Consider the following 13,865-nt stretch of genomic DNA (forward strand, 5'->3'; position numbering starts at 1 on the left):
TTGGCTGACTCTGTCCTAACGACTGCTCCACTTTACAGCGAAAGAGAAGGAGAAAGAGACCAGGCCAGAAATGTACAGAGAGGCTGAGAATGTGTCATTCTGTGCGTATGCTTGTGTTGTTGATGGCGGCACAGTATTTCTGGGCTCAGAGAAATGTAGTGTGGGTTGCGTAAAAGGGGCTGAGAGACAGAAGGGGTCTACATTTCCTTTGGAGAAACAATCTGTGTGTAATTATATATGTGCCGATTGTGTGCAGAGGAAGTGTGTGCCCAGAATTAGGGGCTTGGGTCACGTTGCACGGATGGTGTGTTGTGTGTGTGTGTCTGTGTGTGTGTTTGTGAGCCATTTGTTTTACAGACGAGGGAAGGATGTGGACGAAGAGGAAGCTTCCTCCTCTCACAGACTTTACAGGGGCAGGCAGGGCTGCAGCTGTGGGATCCTTTGATTAGTGGAACATCTGGGACACAAACACACACACACACACACATAGCCACTCAAAGCCCCCCCACCCCCACCCCACCCCTCCCTCCCTAATAGAAGTGGTTGATCCTACAGGCCAGCAACAGATATTGCATTATCACAAAAGCCCAGATACACAGCTGGTTGGTTTTCCCAGCGTGCTAACACAGTCAGACAGATGTAATCTGATTATGTTTTTATAATGTCATGTTACTACTGTATGTTCATTTATTGTAAGCCCTTTGGTTGAGGGGTTGTTGTAAGTTGCCAAATGTCCCGCAGAGATAGTACCAACTTTGAAAAAAGTCTCCAGGAGCAAGGGAAGGGTTAACTAAACTCTTCCTCCTTCCTTCATAAGAGCAAGGAGGGGTGTGGCTTGCTATCTGGACACCAGCCACCATCCCTCCCCCTCATCCCTCCATCCCTCCTCTCCCTACCTCTCCCCTCCCCTCCCCTCCCTCTCTGTGCCTTTCTGCCTGTGCACGTCAGTTGAGCTACCAACGCAGCAGCAGCAGCAGCAGCAGCAGCAGCAGCAGCAGTAGCAGTAGGGAAACGCTCAGGAAGGACGGCCGAACACAATGAGGCTCTGCAGCAGCGGCATCAGCAGCAACACTGCAGTCCCTGTGCCAGTTTTCCCCTCTGTTCTGCTCTGCAGTCCAGGAGAGCAGCTAGCCTGCTAGCCTCAGCTGCACCACAGCTTCCTCTGCAGTGGGCACAGGGTGCTGCCAACAGACAACAGGGGGCCTTCACATCTCTGTGGGCCCTCTTTTATACCTTTACCAAGAGGAGGAACTAACCCATCCTGTTTCCTTCCACCACCACCCCTACCACCACCCCCACCCCCCCCAACCTCCCTCTCTGTGTCTCTCTCTCTGTCTCTGTCACTCCTTGTCGGCCGTGGCGCTGCTCGTCCCGCAGGTGTTCTTGAAGGAGGCCCTGGAGCAAAGGCTGGAGAAAGAGAGGGAAGAGGTGCGGCGCAGGGCTGGCATGGTGATCCGCGCCCACATCCTCAGCTATGTGGCAAGGTGAGTGGTGGAGTGTGGAGGAGGGGTGAAGGGCTGACTGGCAGCGACAGTTGTCAGTGTTTGTTTTGTAATAGAGGTGTACAGCCTGTGTATATGTTTGGAGGGAGAAGGGGGGGGGGGGGTAAGTGCATATGTGCATGCCTTTGCACACATGTTTACTTTTTTGTGTGTGTGATGTGGGTTTATGTATCAGAGCTGAAGTTGTTTTATGGATTCTCTAGTGGATTGCAGGTACACAGTTTTTTCTTTTTTGATAAGTGAAATATTTCTTACACATAGACCTGTTAAATCCTGCCGACCCACCTGTCATTATAAACTCATACTGTGCAGCCACATTGTTCAAATCAACAGATCAGATTCTTTTTTTAAATTCTAGTCAAGATCCCATTGCCTCCAAAAAAAACTTCGAGAGAGTGTCAAACTCTGACTGTGAAAGAATAAAAAAAATCCCACTCGCACTTTATTATTGACGTTTCAGACACGCAGACCCTCATCAGGTGAATATTTTCAGGTACTATTTAATAATGAAGATCCCCAGAACAAAACATTATTAATGAAGTGAGTACAAGTAATTGACAGTATGAAGGATTTTTTGGTTCTTTCACAGTGATGAATGAAATAATGTTTTTAACAACCTTAAAGCTACTTCATGGGAATAAAAAAGGTGGATGTTGGTTAAACTCTCTGCTCTGAACATTAAAATGTCTCATGCACTTGACTAGTATATCTTGAAAAGACAGACAGTGGGGTACTGGTGATGCTCCTCAGCTCGACCACTCTTGGAAAGGCGCTGTCTTAATTGTCGTAATTTATTAGAACACTATCAGCAGTAAAGCTGATGCTGTCCTCTCAGACTGAGCAGCAAGTTTTCCTCCTGTCCACTCCACCTGACAGACAGGACATCCGTCACTATGGTGGTTTAAAAATCTGAACATGCAGACACCCCTAGGTATGTAATCTAGCTGTGTTCCACCTGCATGCAGCCATATATAAGGTCACATACAGTCCTCTGAAAGGGTCCGCTGGGAGAGTATAATGGGACTGATGACAGCATTCAGGTTGTGGGTTCCCATTCCCCTCATAGCCGCTCATACCAAAGACAAAGGCTCGGGAAGTTCCCTAAAGACACAAGTAAAGCCTTTGTCTTATTATATGTAACATTATCTGTGCTCAGAGCCTGTCCTGAGACCAGTCAGAGGCCACGGAGTGATTATTGTGGAGACTAGGCTTTGCTATGGGTCAGAGAGTCAGAGCATTGTGTGTGGTCCTTCAGTCACGTGTGTTTTTGTGTGTGTGTGCGTGCGCGTGTTTATATGCGTGTGTCTTCAATGCATGTGCTGTGTGTGGGTGATGGGGTTTAGTCACAGGCCCAAACACAACAGCCCACATGGCCACAATGGAGCAGCACAAGCTCATCAGACTCTAAACATTGCACTGTCCACAATGTACAGTGTGTTTATTTAAACAGGGAACGCCAGCGGGCGTTAGGAGGAGGCCATGTGGTGCTGTGCAGCGTCACAAATATGTTTGTGGTGACACACAATTCTCTCAGATAATGTTGGATTAAATAGGCGACTGGACGTTAAACTGACTACAAGTGTGTGTGTTTGGTTCTCTCACCAGGAAACAGTATAAAAAGGTTCTGTCCAGCGTCGTCACCATCCAGAAGAACTACCGCGCTCACTTTTGGAGACGCGTCTTCCTGCGCCTGCGCTTGGCCACCATCGTCCTGCAGAGGCATCACAGAGGCCAGCTGGCCCGATCCTTCTGTCGCCAGCTCAAGGAGGAAAAACAGAAGCGGGAGGAAGAGGAGAGGAGGAGGAGAGAAGAAGAAGAAGAGGACAGAAGGCGAGTAGAGGAGGAGAAGAGGAGGATGGAGGAGGAGAGGAGAAGGAGGGAGGAGGAGGAGGAGAAACAGAGGCTGATGGACGAGGAGATGAAGAGGAGGGCAGAGGAGGAGTCAATGAGGAAGGAGGAGCTGAGACTGAAGGAGAAAGAGGAAGAGCAGAAAATGGCAGCTAAAGCAGACAAGAAAAGGTAGTAGGAGTATTATGTGAAAGGTGTTCTTACTGTCATCAGATGATGTGGATCATTCTTTAATGTACATTATCTGTCATCACTAATGCATTATTATTTTGTTTTTAGGAACTCACTACTTAATGGTGCTTGTCAGAAGGTAATTGATTTTTTTTCACAATTACATAGAAATGTGTTTTAAAAAAAAAAGAAAAGGCGTTCGTATGACAAAACACATTATGAGATGTGAATATGGCGGCATAAACTGTTGCTTTCTCTCTTGTCTTGTGCAGAAGGAACTGTCCCAGTCTCTGTCCTACAGTCACACCTCTGAGGAAGAGAGCCGTCAGATGGAGGAGATCCTGCGGCTGGAGAGAGAGATCGAGCGTCTGCAGAAGCAGCAGGAAGACGGCGTGTCCCTCCTCGGAGATGTCTCTCATGAGGAGCTACGCCAGATGAGGGACGCTGAGATCTACAGACTGGAGAAGGAAGCTTCCCGTGTTGCCACTGAGTTCCTGGAGCTGCTGGACTTCGGTGGTTTAGAGCCATCCCTCTCGAGTGAGGAGAACCTCCACGACCCGACTGAATCCACCGCCCCTCTGGCTGAGGAGGAGGTAGACGAGGGTTTCCACGCCGAGGATGAGTGCATTCCTCTGCCTGACTTCCCTCCTCCGGCTGTGGTTCCTCTGGACAAGGAAGTATTCCAAAGTATTCCCCCTCCTCCGCCTGCCTTTGCAGAAGGACTAATGGTCTCCCCCTCTTCGGCCTCTTCTCCTACACTGGGAAAGCTCTCCACAGTTACCCCCAACGGACTGAGTCATACCCCTGTTCTCACAGACTCCCAAACCCCCGGCCCTCCTCCTCCTCTTCCTCCCCCTCCCCCTCCTCCCCCCGTGGTCACTAATGGAGAAAGTCAGCCATGCCAGAGCACCAGCAGGGGGTCGGTCTTTGAGCATGTGGGTGAGGAGCCGTCCCACTCAAACCTGCCAGACATAGAGTCGGACTATGACCAGGAGGAGTTTGAGGAGGTTCACGGGAGCTCAGGTGCTAGCACCAACGATGGCCATATCACAGATGAGGAGGTGCTACGAAAATCCTCCTGCACCCAGAACAGCCTGGACTCTTTCAGAGGCAGCTCGGACTCGGTGAGAACTAACAGGCCTAAGAGCCTTTTAATGTTGAATTGTGCTGAGTTGTTACAGCTGGAAAATGTGCAGAGTTGCACCTGTTAATGATCTAGTTCAACTGGTTAATCATTTGGGGCAACACCAGAGGGTCCAGTGGAAGTAGATTTTGTAAATTTAGCCAGAACAGAAATTCTCTACTGGAGCAACCGGATGTTATGTTTACACAGAAGTTAACTGAACTAAAAAAAAAAAAAAAAAAAAAGAAGAAGCAAACTTAAAATTTTGGCCTCAAATTTTGGCACAATTTTCCATTTCCATGTCACATCTAACTTTAGCTGTTATTCACACATACACAGACACACACCTAGACTTCCTCTAGGTCTATGCTTCCCACACGTTGCCTCAACACAGATGGCGCTGAACTGAATGTTCACTCTGCTCGTGTGCAAGCCTAACATATCAAAAGACTCAGCTCATGTTAGAATAACAGTGAAACACTGTTGCAGTTATTTGTTTTGGCTCTGCTGATGAACACGTGAATCTGTTCCCAGATACTGCAAGTCAAGCAGAGAGCTCAGACCCAACTGTGTCAGATCAGCAAAATGTCAAAAGGGAACAAGGAGGGTGTGTGTGTGTGTGTGTGTGTGTGTGTGTGTGTGTGTGTGTGTGTGTGTGTGTGTGTGTGTGTGTGTGTGTGTGTGCGTGTTTGCATGTGAAAAGTGTGTGTGGCTGTGCATATACCAGTTTTGTGGCTAGGTTGATTAACAAACAGTGACAACCAGGTCAGAGAGTTTTTGGACACTGATTTAAGTGCTTGAATTGCAAAAATGAAGACTCTGACTTCCTGTAGTCTTCAGAAAATAAAAAAGAACTTGCTAATATGCAGCTGTCATTATCTAAATATGTGTCGTAGTTGTTGCTTATATAAATTGCTCATAAAATCACATGCTTTTTTTTTTTTTAACCATAAAAGTGGCCAAACATTCTTATGAAGGACCTCTCTCATCATAAACGCTGGTGTTTGGGTTTCAGTTCATTGACAGCGACGAGGACAATGATGGCTATGTGGACACAGATGAGGAAGTTTCCAATGGGAGAGTGAATCTGCTGAATGGCAGCGGGCCTCCATACTTCCACGGCTACCTCTACATGAAGAGTAAGTGGCTTTACCAAATCACTGCCCAGCAGGCATGCACATGATGTATGCACAGCTGAACACAGCTCGTATGGTCGCTTCGTCAGTTGTAGAAATGCCCTATAGGCTTTCTTTAGTGTTTGTACTTTGTAATATCACTGTATTTTTTAATTTTTTTTTTTGTGAAATAGGAGTTTATTTGTGTTGTGTGTTTTGTTTCCAGAGGATGCATGTGTGTGAATGTCTGTTTGTGCGTCTATGAGAGGTGTTAAAGCTATTTTATAAAGCTATTTGTTACCTCTCACATCATATTCAGATTTCACATGAAATAATATAATTCACCATCCTCTCTGCTTCCCTCTGCTCTCCGCGTCTCTCCCAATAAAAAAAAGGTGGTCTGATGATCCCGTGGCGTCGTCGCTGGTGCGTGCTCAAGGACGAGACCTTCATGTGGTTTCGGGCCAAGCAGGACTCCCTCAAATCCGGCTGGCTTTACAAGAAAGGAGGAGGGATGTCCACCTTGTCTCGGCGCAACTGGAAGATGCGCTGGTTCGTTCTGCGCGAGTCGAAGCTCATGTACTTTGAGAACGACAGCGAAGAGAAGCTGAAGGGAACCATTGACATCCGCTCAGCAAAGTAAGACCCTGTTCTCAGCCGGTGGGGTTCAAAACTGTCTTCTCTTGTCTCTAATTTCTCATGTCGCAGAGCACTTATGGTCCACTAAGTTTTGGTTCACCCTGGCTCTCTCTGCAGGGAGATAGTGGACAATCATGAGAAAGAAAATGCACTGAATATTGTGACTGAGGAGAGAACCTACCACATCTATGCAGAGTCCCCAGAAGATGCCAGGTATAGCATATCCATATGTTGTATTTCATCTAGCTGTGGCTCTTTTAATGAGTTGTGTTTTACCTTGCCGTCATCTCTGTGTACAAGTAATGTGTGGAAATGAAGTTCCCCCTTGTGGTTGCCAGAGGAAGTTCACAGTGTAATTTTACAATTACATGTTTGCTAACTTTTACTTCCCAAACTCCCTTTGACCCCCATCCAGTGGTTGGTTCAGTGTGCTGAGTCGGGTCCACAGCGCCAGCCCCGACCAGCTCATGGAGATGCACCATGAACAGGCCAACCCAAAGAATGCAGTGGTTAGTGCTGTTTTACCTCTCTACTGCCTGGGCCCCAGCCTCAGCTCCATTTTTCACCAATAATGATGAAGCATGAAACCGAATCAGCGGAAGTATGATGGTCCAGATCTGGACCATACAGTAATTTAAGCTGAAGAAGCAGAACACACACACTGGTGTGTCATTGTTCATTTTTATGGACATTAAACAATTACTGTGTGGTTAATAGCATTTGCAGATGTGCAAATTAAATGAGCTGGAAAACCAAATGAAGGGATGACAAAAAGTCAAGCCACTTTACATAAAAACAACCATATGTCATATTACCAATACACTAGTAGAAACTCTTTTTTTCTTTTATTTCCCCTCAACTCACCCTCCTACTCCCCTCACCCTCAAGAATCCCGTGCACCAAGTAAACCTATCTCTATCCCACTTTGACACAACAACAGTATTATTAAGTAAATCACATTCAGTGATGTTTAGATAGTGAGTTTTTCAATTATGTACAATATAATGCAAATTAGTAATATTTGCTGTGACTGTAAAATACTCATAAACCAATGAAGAAAACTATTTGCAAATGTGTAAAAAAGCTAATAACAATATTTCTATTCACCTCTGTCTTCTCTGTGCAGGGCACACTAGACGTGGGTTTGATTGATTCTGTTTGTGCATCGGACAACCCCGACAGGTGAGGAAACTTGACCTGTGTCTGATTTAAATGTATTCAAACTACTGAGTGGTATATGACGGTAAGCAATACATGTGGTGTAACAACATCTATGTGTGTGTCTGATGTGTTCTGTTTCTAGACCAAACTCGTTCGTGATCATCACGGCTAACCGGGTGATCCACTGCAACACGGACACACCTGAGGAGATGCACCACTGGATCGGCCTGCTGCAGAAATCGAAGGGAGACTCCAGGGTTGACGGACAGGAGTTCTTAGTCAGAGGTCAGTCAGCACACACATACACTGGGATGTTTACGATGTACTTATATATGCAGTAGGATACATCTGGTCAGGTTCATAAATAGCAGATGTGTTGAATTTGTTTAAGAGATGGAAATATTAAGAAGGAGAAACAACACATGACATAAAGTGAAATGTAGTTTTATCTCAGAAAACTCATTATTAGGACTTGATGAGTAAATCATGTATTTATCCTCACAGGCTGGTTGCATAAAGAGATGAAGTCAGGAGCCAAGAGCACGTCTCTGAAGCTGAAGAAGCGCTGGTTTGTTCTCACCAGTAACTCTCTGGACTACTACAAGTCATCAGAGCGCAGTGCCTCCAAACTGGGAACTCTGGTCCTCAACAGCCTCTGCTCTGTGGTGCAGCCCGATGAGAAGATCTTCAAGGACACTGGTCAGTTCATGGTCAACATTATTTTCAATCTACTTGAGCTTGGAAAACTATAGTTAAGCTTGAGCCTCTTGAAAATCGGAAAAACTCTGTGCGGCTTATTTATGTCCTGTATCATTTATTTGCATTTTACAACATTTCGGGTTATTCCAGTGAGCTACTTTAGCTCTAATTACACTCTGTCTTTTTCACCCAGGTTATTGGAATATAATCGTCCATGGGCGAAAGCACTCTTACCGTCTTTACACCAAAATGCTGAATGAAGCCATGAGGTGGGCGAATGCCATACAGGGGGCAATAGACAGCAAAGTTCCCATTGAAACGCCGACACAGCAGCTCATCAGGGACATCAAGGTAATAAAGCATTCACTTGACTGTTCCTTCCTTTTTTTGTGATCCGGTTGATAATGGACATGCTTACTGATAGTGAGATTTTATGCTGCATGTGTCTCACTTAAGTGTGCTAATAATATTTTCACAAATAATTCTATGTAACATTTCATGAGCATTAATGTTATTGTAACTCAAATTCTTTTCAGTCATGCAAACCTTTGGCAGGGACACACACTGTAGTAAAGTGAGGTACTCATACTCACTACATGTGTGCTGTGATCCTCTTTAAATCTTAGCTGCTTCAAAACATTTTTCTTTCATTTCTATTTAGCTGTTTCCCATCTTTACTGCTGCGGTTGTTTTTCTAATCTGACTGAAACACAGATCCTCACCTCTTTCAGAGTGCTCTACTTCGCCGTAAAGATAATTCCTGAAGAGTGTACTGTGAGATTACCGATCCAGTTTGTTTGTCTTTTTAAAGGAGAGCAGTTTAAATGTGGAGGCTGTTGAGCAGACATACTGGAGGAACCCCATCCTGAGATATACCCAGCATCCCTTGCACTCCCCTCTTCTACCTCTGCCCTATGGAGATGTCAGCGTCCACTGTAAGTGCTCCGGCCTGCAGCTACAGTTTGCAAGCTGTTGCTGTTGTCTTCTGTCGGTTCTTCTGATGCGTTTTTTCTTGTTGGAGGATACCAGATTAAGTTCTCTTTGTTAGAACATGTACCTTTTTACACAAACATTTTTCAGTTCATGTAATTCTTATTTTTCTCCATCAAGTAGTGGAGTCTGCCAAAATATCTATTTTAGGGCATAAAAACTCAATAGCTGGAAAATCTCTCCCCAAAAAATAATAAAAATAATAAAAATAGTGATCAAATGTAATTTAGTTAGGTAGGGAAATTTTTGAAGTAAAGTAAATAGTTTGAAAATTAATTTTACCCCTCTCTGTCTCTCCCTCCCAGTGCAAAAGGAAAAGGGTTACACCAGCCTGCAGGATGAGGCCGTGAAGATCTTCAACTCACTGCAGGAGATGGAGGCAGTTTCTGACCCTGTTCCAATCATCCAGGGAATCCTGCAGACCTGTCAAGACTTGAGGCCATTAAGAGATGAGGTTTACTGTCAGTTGATCAAACAAACCAATCACGTCCCGCACCCCAACAGTCCTTCCAATCGCGCCCACTGGCATCTCCTGACCTGTATGAGCTGCACCTTTCTGCCCAGCCGAGGCATCTTACGCTACCTCAAGTTTCACCTCAAAAGGTGTGGGCCGCTTTTGGACATGTGCCTTCGTTCAAAACAATCCAGCTGCATCTGAAACTTCCACTTCACTTTCTTTTTGTCCTTTTTGTGTTTTCAGGATTAAGGAGCTGTTCCCTGGTACAGAGATTGAAATGTTTGCCCATTTCATTGGTGAGTCTCTGAAGAAAACCAAGACCAGAGAGTTTGTTCCCTCCCAGGAGGAAATCATGGCACTGCTCACCAGACAGGAAATGACAACCACAGTCTACTGCCACGGAGGAGGCTCCTGCAAGATCTCCATTAACTCACACACCACCGCTGGAGAGGTTAGTGAGCTGCAGTGACTCCGAGTACATGGCCATTTGATGGGCTATTTTAAATATTGCTGTGCAAGATGCAGTGTAAACTGGAATATCATTTTCAAGTGGATATTATTTCTTATTCACAAAAATGGTGATGATGTGACTGATGATATCTTGTCTTACTTTGTTCAGGTGGTTGAGAAGCTAATCAGAGGTCTGGCTATGGAGGACAGCAGGAACATGTTTGCTCTCTTTGAGCACAACAACACTATTGACAGAGCTGTGGAAAGCAGGGTCCTTGTGGCTGATGTTTTGGCTAAATTTGAAAGGTATGTTACACGTCCAGAGATTACAAGGGTTATTTTCTGTTTGATACTGTGTTTGATTATATATGTATATATGTGATTTTGGTGTCTTGTCTCAACACCTGTAGAAGCACATTGAAATGTAAATGACATAATAAGTAGAATGTGTAAGTGACACAATTGTGACTTTCCCACTAGACTGGCTGGCAGCGAGGAAGCTGAGGATGAAGGCCAGTGGAAACTTTATTTCAAGCTCTACTGCTTCCTGGATGTGGAGAGCATGCCCAAGGAAGGGGTGGAGTTTGCCTTCATGTTTGAGCAGGTGTGTTTTACGCATCACGTAACACTTTATTGATGGTTCTTTTAAGCACGTGTTGCGGGCAGTGCTAATGATGAGCTCTGTTCCTCCAGGCCCATGAGAGTCTGACCAGAGGCCACTTCCCTGCTCGTGAAGAGACCCTGCAGCACCTGGCCGCTCTGCGCCTGCAGTTCTTGTTCGGAGACAAAGCACGTGTCACCTGGAGCCTGGAAAACGTCTACCCCGTGGGCCGCCTGCGCACTCGCATCTTGCAGTTCACCAAGGTGGGTGGAGCTTCGGGGTCGGGCCAAACTCTGGAGCGTCGGAGGACTAGCTTCCTGGATGGGACGCTGCGTCGGGGGTTGAAGACGGGCTCAATGAAGAAGCAGCGCCTGGAGGAGGAGCAGATGTTGGAGATGTGGATAAAGGAGGAGATGTCCGCCACCAGAGCCAGCATCGTGGAAAAGTGGTCTCGCCTCAAGGGTCTGGATCAGCACCAAGCCATGCTCAAATACATGACCATCATCAAAGAGTGGCCTGGATATGGATCCACACTGTTTGATGTCGAGGTACGTTTACTGGGACCTTAATCATGACTTAGACACCGCCAAGGATGCACCGATATGACTTTTTTTTTTTTTTTTACAGATTCAAGGTCGATATTGGCCTTGACAGCAATCGCGTGTTGAATAAAGATTAAGAGATCCTGTATTTATGTCTTCACAGTGCAAAGAAGGAGGCTTCCCTCACGATCTCTGGTTGAGTGTGAGTGCTGAGAATGTGTCTGTCTACAAGAGAGGAGAACCCAAGCCTCTGGAGACATTCCCATATGAGCACATCATCTTCTTTGGCGCTCCGCAGCCCTGCACCTACAAGATCACCGTGGATGAGCGAGAGATGTTCTTTGAAACACCACAGGTACATATTTGTCTTGTACTGTGTACGTATTGTCTGGTTTGTTGCAGGTTTTTTTGTTTTTCTGACTGTTTGTTTCATCTGTGCCTTTTTCAGGTTGGTGAAATCACAAAAATCATGAAAGCCTACATAAACATGATCGTGAAGAAGCGCTGCAGTGTGAAGTCTGTCTCCAGTTATGGAACCAACTGGATCAGGTGATTGACTGTACAGGACACAATATGGACTCAGCCACTGTTCACCTGAACTAGTAAGAGCAAGATGTAGAAATGAGAAGAGCAACAAATCACTTTGACAGAAATCGTTTCTCAGAGCTTTTGACTGGCTTCGTAGCAACGCAAACAAACTCCATCCAGAAAGATTCCTTTCTTAGGAGACACAAAAAATTGGTGATGTCTTTACTGATTGTGGCAAGTGTGGGAACAGTGACACATCTGCACCATTTTAAGCTTTACAGTCGTCCTGAGTGTTGCCTCCCTCCATGCAGTCTCCAAACCTGTTACTCTCATTAGTTACACTGGTCATTTTTATCATGCTACTTGAAATGTAATTCAGGTGTCATTTGGTGGATTTCATTTCAATATCCAGAGAAGGATGGACAGAGCTCTCCGGCTTTTTTTCCACCACATATTTCAAATAATTCAAGTCACACATTCACAATTTCCAAAAATAGTGAATTTCTTTCAAGCCTTTCTTTCAGGCCCCAAACTGTGTAAAAGAATGTGTTGCAGTGGCAAACATACACTGACCAAGTTGTCACATTTTTAAGTGTTTTTTTTCTACAGAATATTGCGGCCCATTGTAATGAATGTTCTCCTGAATGGAGATTCCCTCAGGTTAATGTGTAATATAACTGTCATCATCCCAGGGAGATTATCTCCCTCATTTTGCCTTATTTAAGTTTTTACTGTAGCTATTTAATCTGGATTAACAGTGCAAATGTGGCCTTTTCGGGAATGGAGTGTAAATTTTGGGGTGCTGAGTATATTGATGAGTCATGCTTCCATGGGTGCATGTGCCACAAAAGCACATCCCTATACTAAACAAAAAAACAGAAGAAATTTTGCTTACTATAAGTCAAATAAATGGAGCAAATAAAAACATTTTGTGTGAATAACCACTGCATCAGTGGAGATGCAACGTCTGTAACCACTGCAGTACAGTATTTTCTCAAAAGGCATCAGTACTAAAATCAGTTGAACTGTTTGAGCTCCTAGAACAAGTACTTTGCATTGAGCTGATTTAACGTGTACTGAGTTGAGGATGTGTCTTTGAAACTTTTTGTAGTTGAAACTGATGTTCAAGGATGTGTTTTAGGAAGCAAGCATGGTATCGCCTGTTCATTGTGTCTGTGTCTAAAGAATGTGTCTTTTCTTGTCAGTGATGTCAAAGGCCATGTGAGGGGTGGGGTATTTATTTATTGAAGTGTCAACAAATTGGGAGAATAAGCTCAGAGAAGTGAACTGTGTGCTGGAAATGTAATGATGCAGTTTTGCTAGTACTTTGTTTTTCTGTTATGTGTGTGTTCAGGGACACAAAGATTCAGAAACAGACAAGTTGTTCATAATTTACTATTGATTATCCCAATTTTTAAGCCCTGTTTCTGACCTTTTGTCAACATGACATAACCTAAGTGTGTTGCCCTCAGCACCCAACATGTTCAATTCCCTTTCCTGTCTCGCTAACCAGAGGAGATTTCCTCTGAAGGCCACTGTAAATGAACAAGGATTCAAGCTTATGCCAATCAACCTACAGTATATTTCATGATAATAATGATATGATCCAAACTTAATGATCTTAGTATTTACCTCACATTGCATCACTGTCTTCCATTGCTCTCTGATCGTACTCACTTAGGCGTTCTGGTCAGCTGCCGGCGGCCACACCAGAGACTGATCTTGCCATTGACGATGACTGTATTTCTGAGATTTCTGATTGTTTTGAAGAAGAAAAATCAGAAAATGTTTTATATCAGAATTTAAAGATGCTTTAATAAATTATTGTATTTCAAAATCTGCCTTGTGCTTGTCCCAAGTGTCTCATATTCTGTTTTGTCTTATGTTGGAAGATATAAAATTTAGATGTGTTTAGCAACTCTGTGAATTTCAGTCTCCTGTGCATCAGCTGCCAAACATGAACACATTACTACAAACATACAGTATAATGAACCAGCTTATGCAAACGATTGAAACGCCAAAAGTGGACTTTTAATATA

The 13,865-nt window shown here is 44.6% G+C and overlaps 1 protein-coding gene across 1 annotated transcript in view; it reads left to right on the top strand.

Moving 5' to 3' along the window:
- Nucleotides 1–13,632, top strand: part of LOC111218511 (unconventional myosin-X-like) — a 55,028-nt gene extending 41,396 nt beyond the window's left edge. Inside the window, exons 22-40 of the mRNA XM_022740846.1 lie at nt 1,378–1,484; nt 3,108–3,498; nt 3,836–4,645; nt 5,660–5,783; nt 6,155–6,398; nt 6,516–6,611; nt 6,814–6,907; nt 7,525–7,580; nt 7,702–7,844; nt 8,064–8,258; nt 8,452–8,609; nt 9,070–9,193; nt 9,554–9,851; nt 9,949–10,156; nt 10,325–10,461; nt 10,636–10,759; nt 10,849–11,304; nt 11,462–11,653; nt 11,747–13,632. Of these exons, the coding sequence (XP_022596567.1) occupies nt 1,378–1,484; nt 3,108–3,498; nt 3,836–4,645; nt 5,660–5,783; nt 6,155–6,398; nt 6,516–6,611; nt 6,814–6,907; nt 7,525–7,580; nt 7,702–7,844; nt 8,064–8,258; nt 8,452–8,609; nt 9,070–9,193; nt 9,554–9,851; nt 9,949–10,156; nt 10,325–10,461; nt 10,636–10,759; nt 10,849–11,304; nt 11,462–11,653; nt 11,747–11,851 (4,062 nt within the window). The 3' untranslated portion in view covers nt 11,852–13,632. The remainder of the gene's footprint in view (nt 1–1,377; nt 1,485–3,107; nt 3,499–3,835; nt 4,646–5,659; nt 5,784–6,154; nt 6,399–6,515; nt 6,612–6,813; nt 6,908–7,524; nt 7,581–7,701; nt 7,845–8,063; nt 8,259–8,451; nt 8,610–9,069; nt 9,194–9,553; nt 9,852–9,948; nt 10,157–10,324; nt 10,462–10,635; nt 10,760–10,848; nt 11,305–11,461; nt 11,654–11,746) is intronic.
- Nucleotides 13,633–13,865: the final 233 nt, after the last annotated feature.

Source organism: Seriola dumerili, unplaced genomic scaffold (genome assembly GCF_002260705.1).
Source record: "Seriola dumerili isolate Sdu_G_001 unplaced genomic scaffold, Sdu_1.0 BDQW01000052.1, whole genome shotgun sequence".
NCBI lineage: Eukaryota > Metazoa > Chordata > Actinopteri > Carangiformes > Carangidae > Seriola > Seriola dumerili.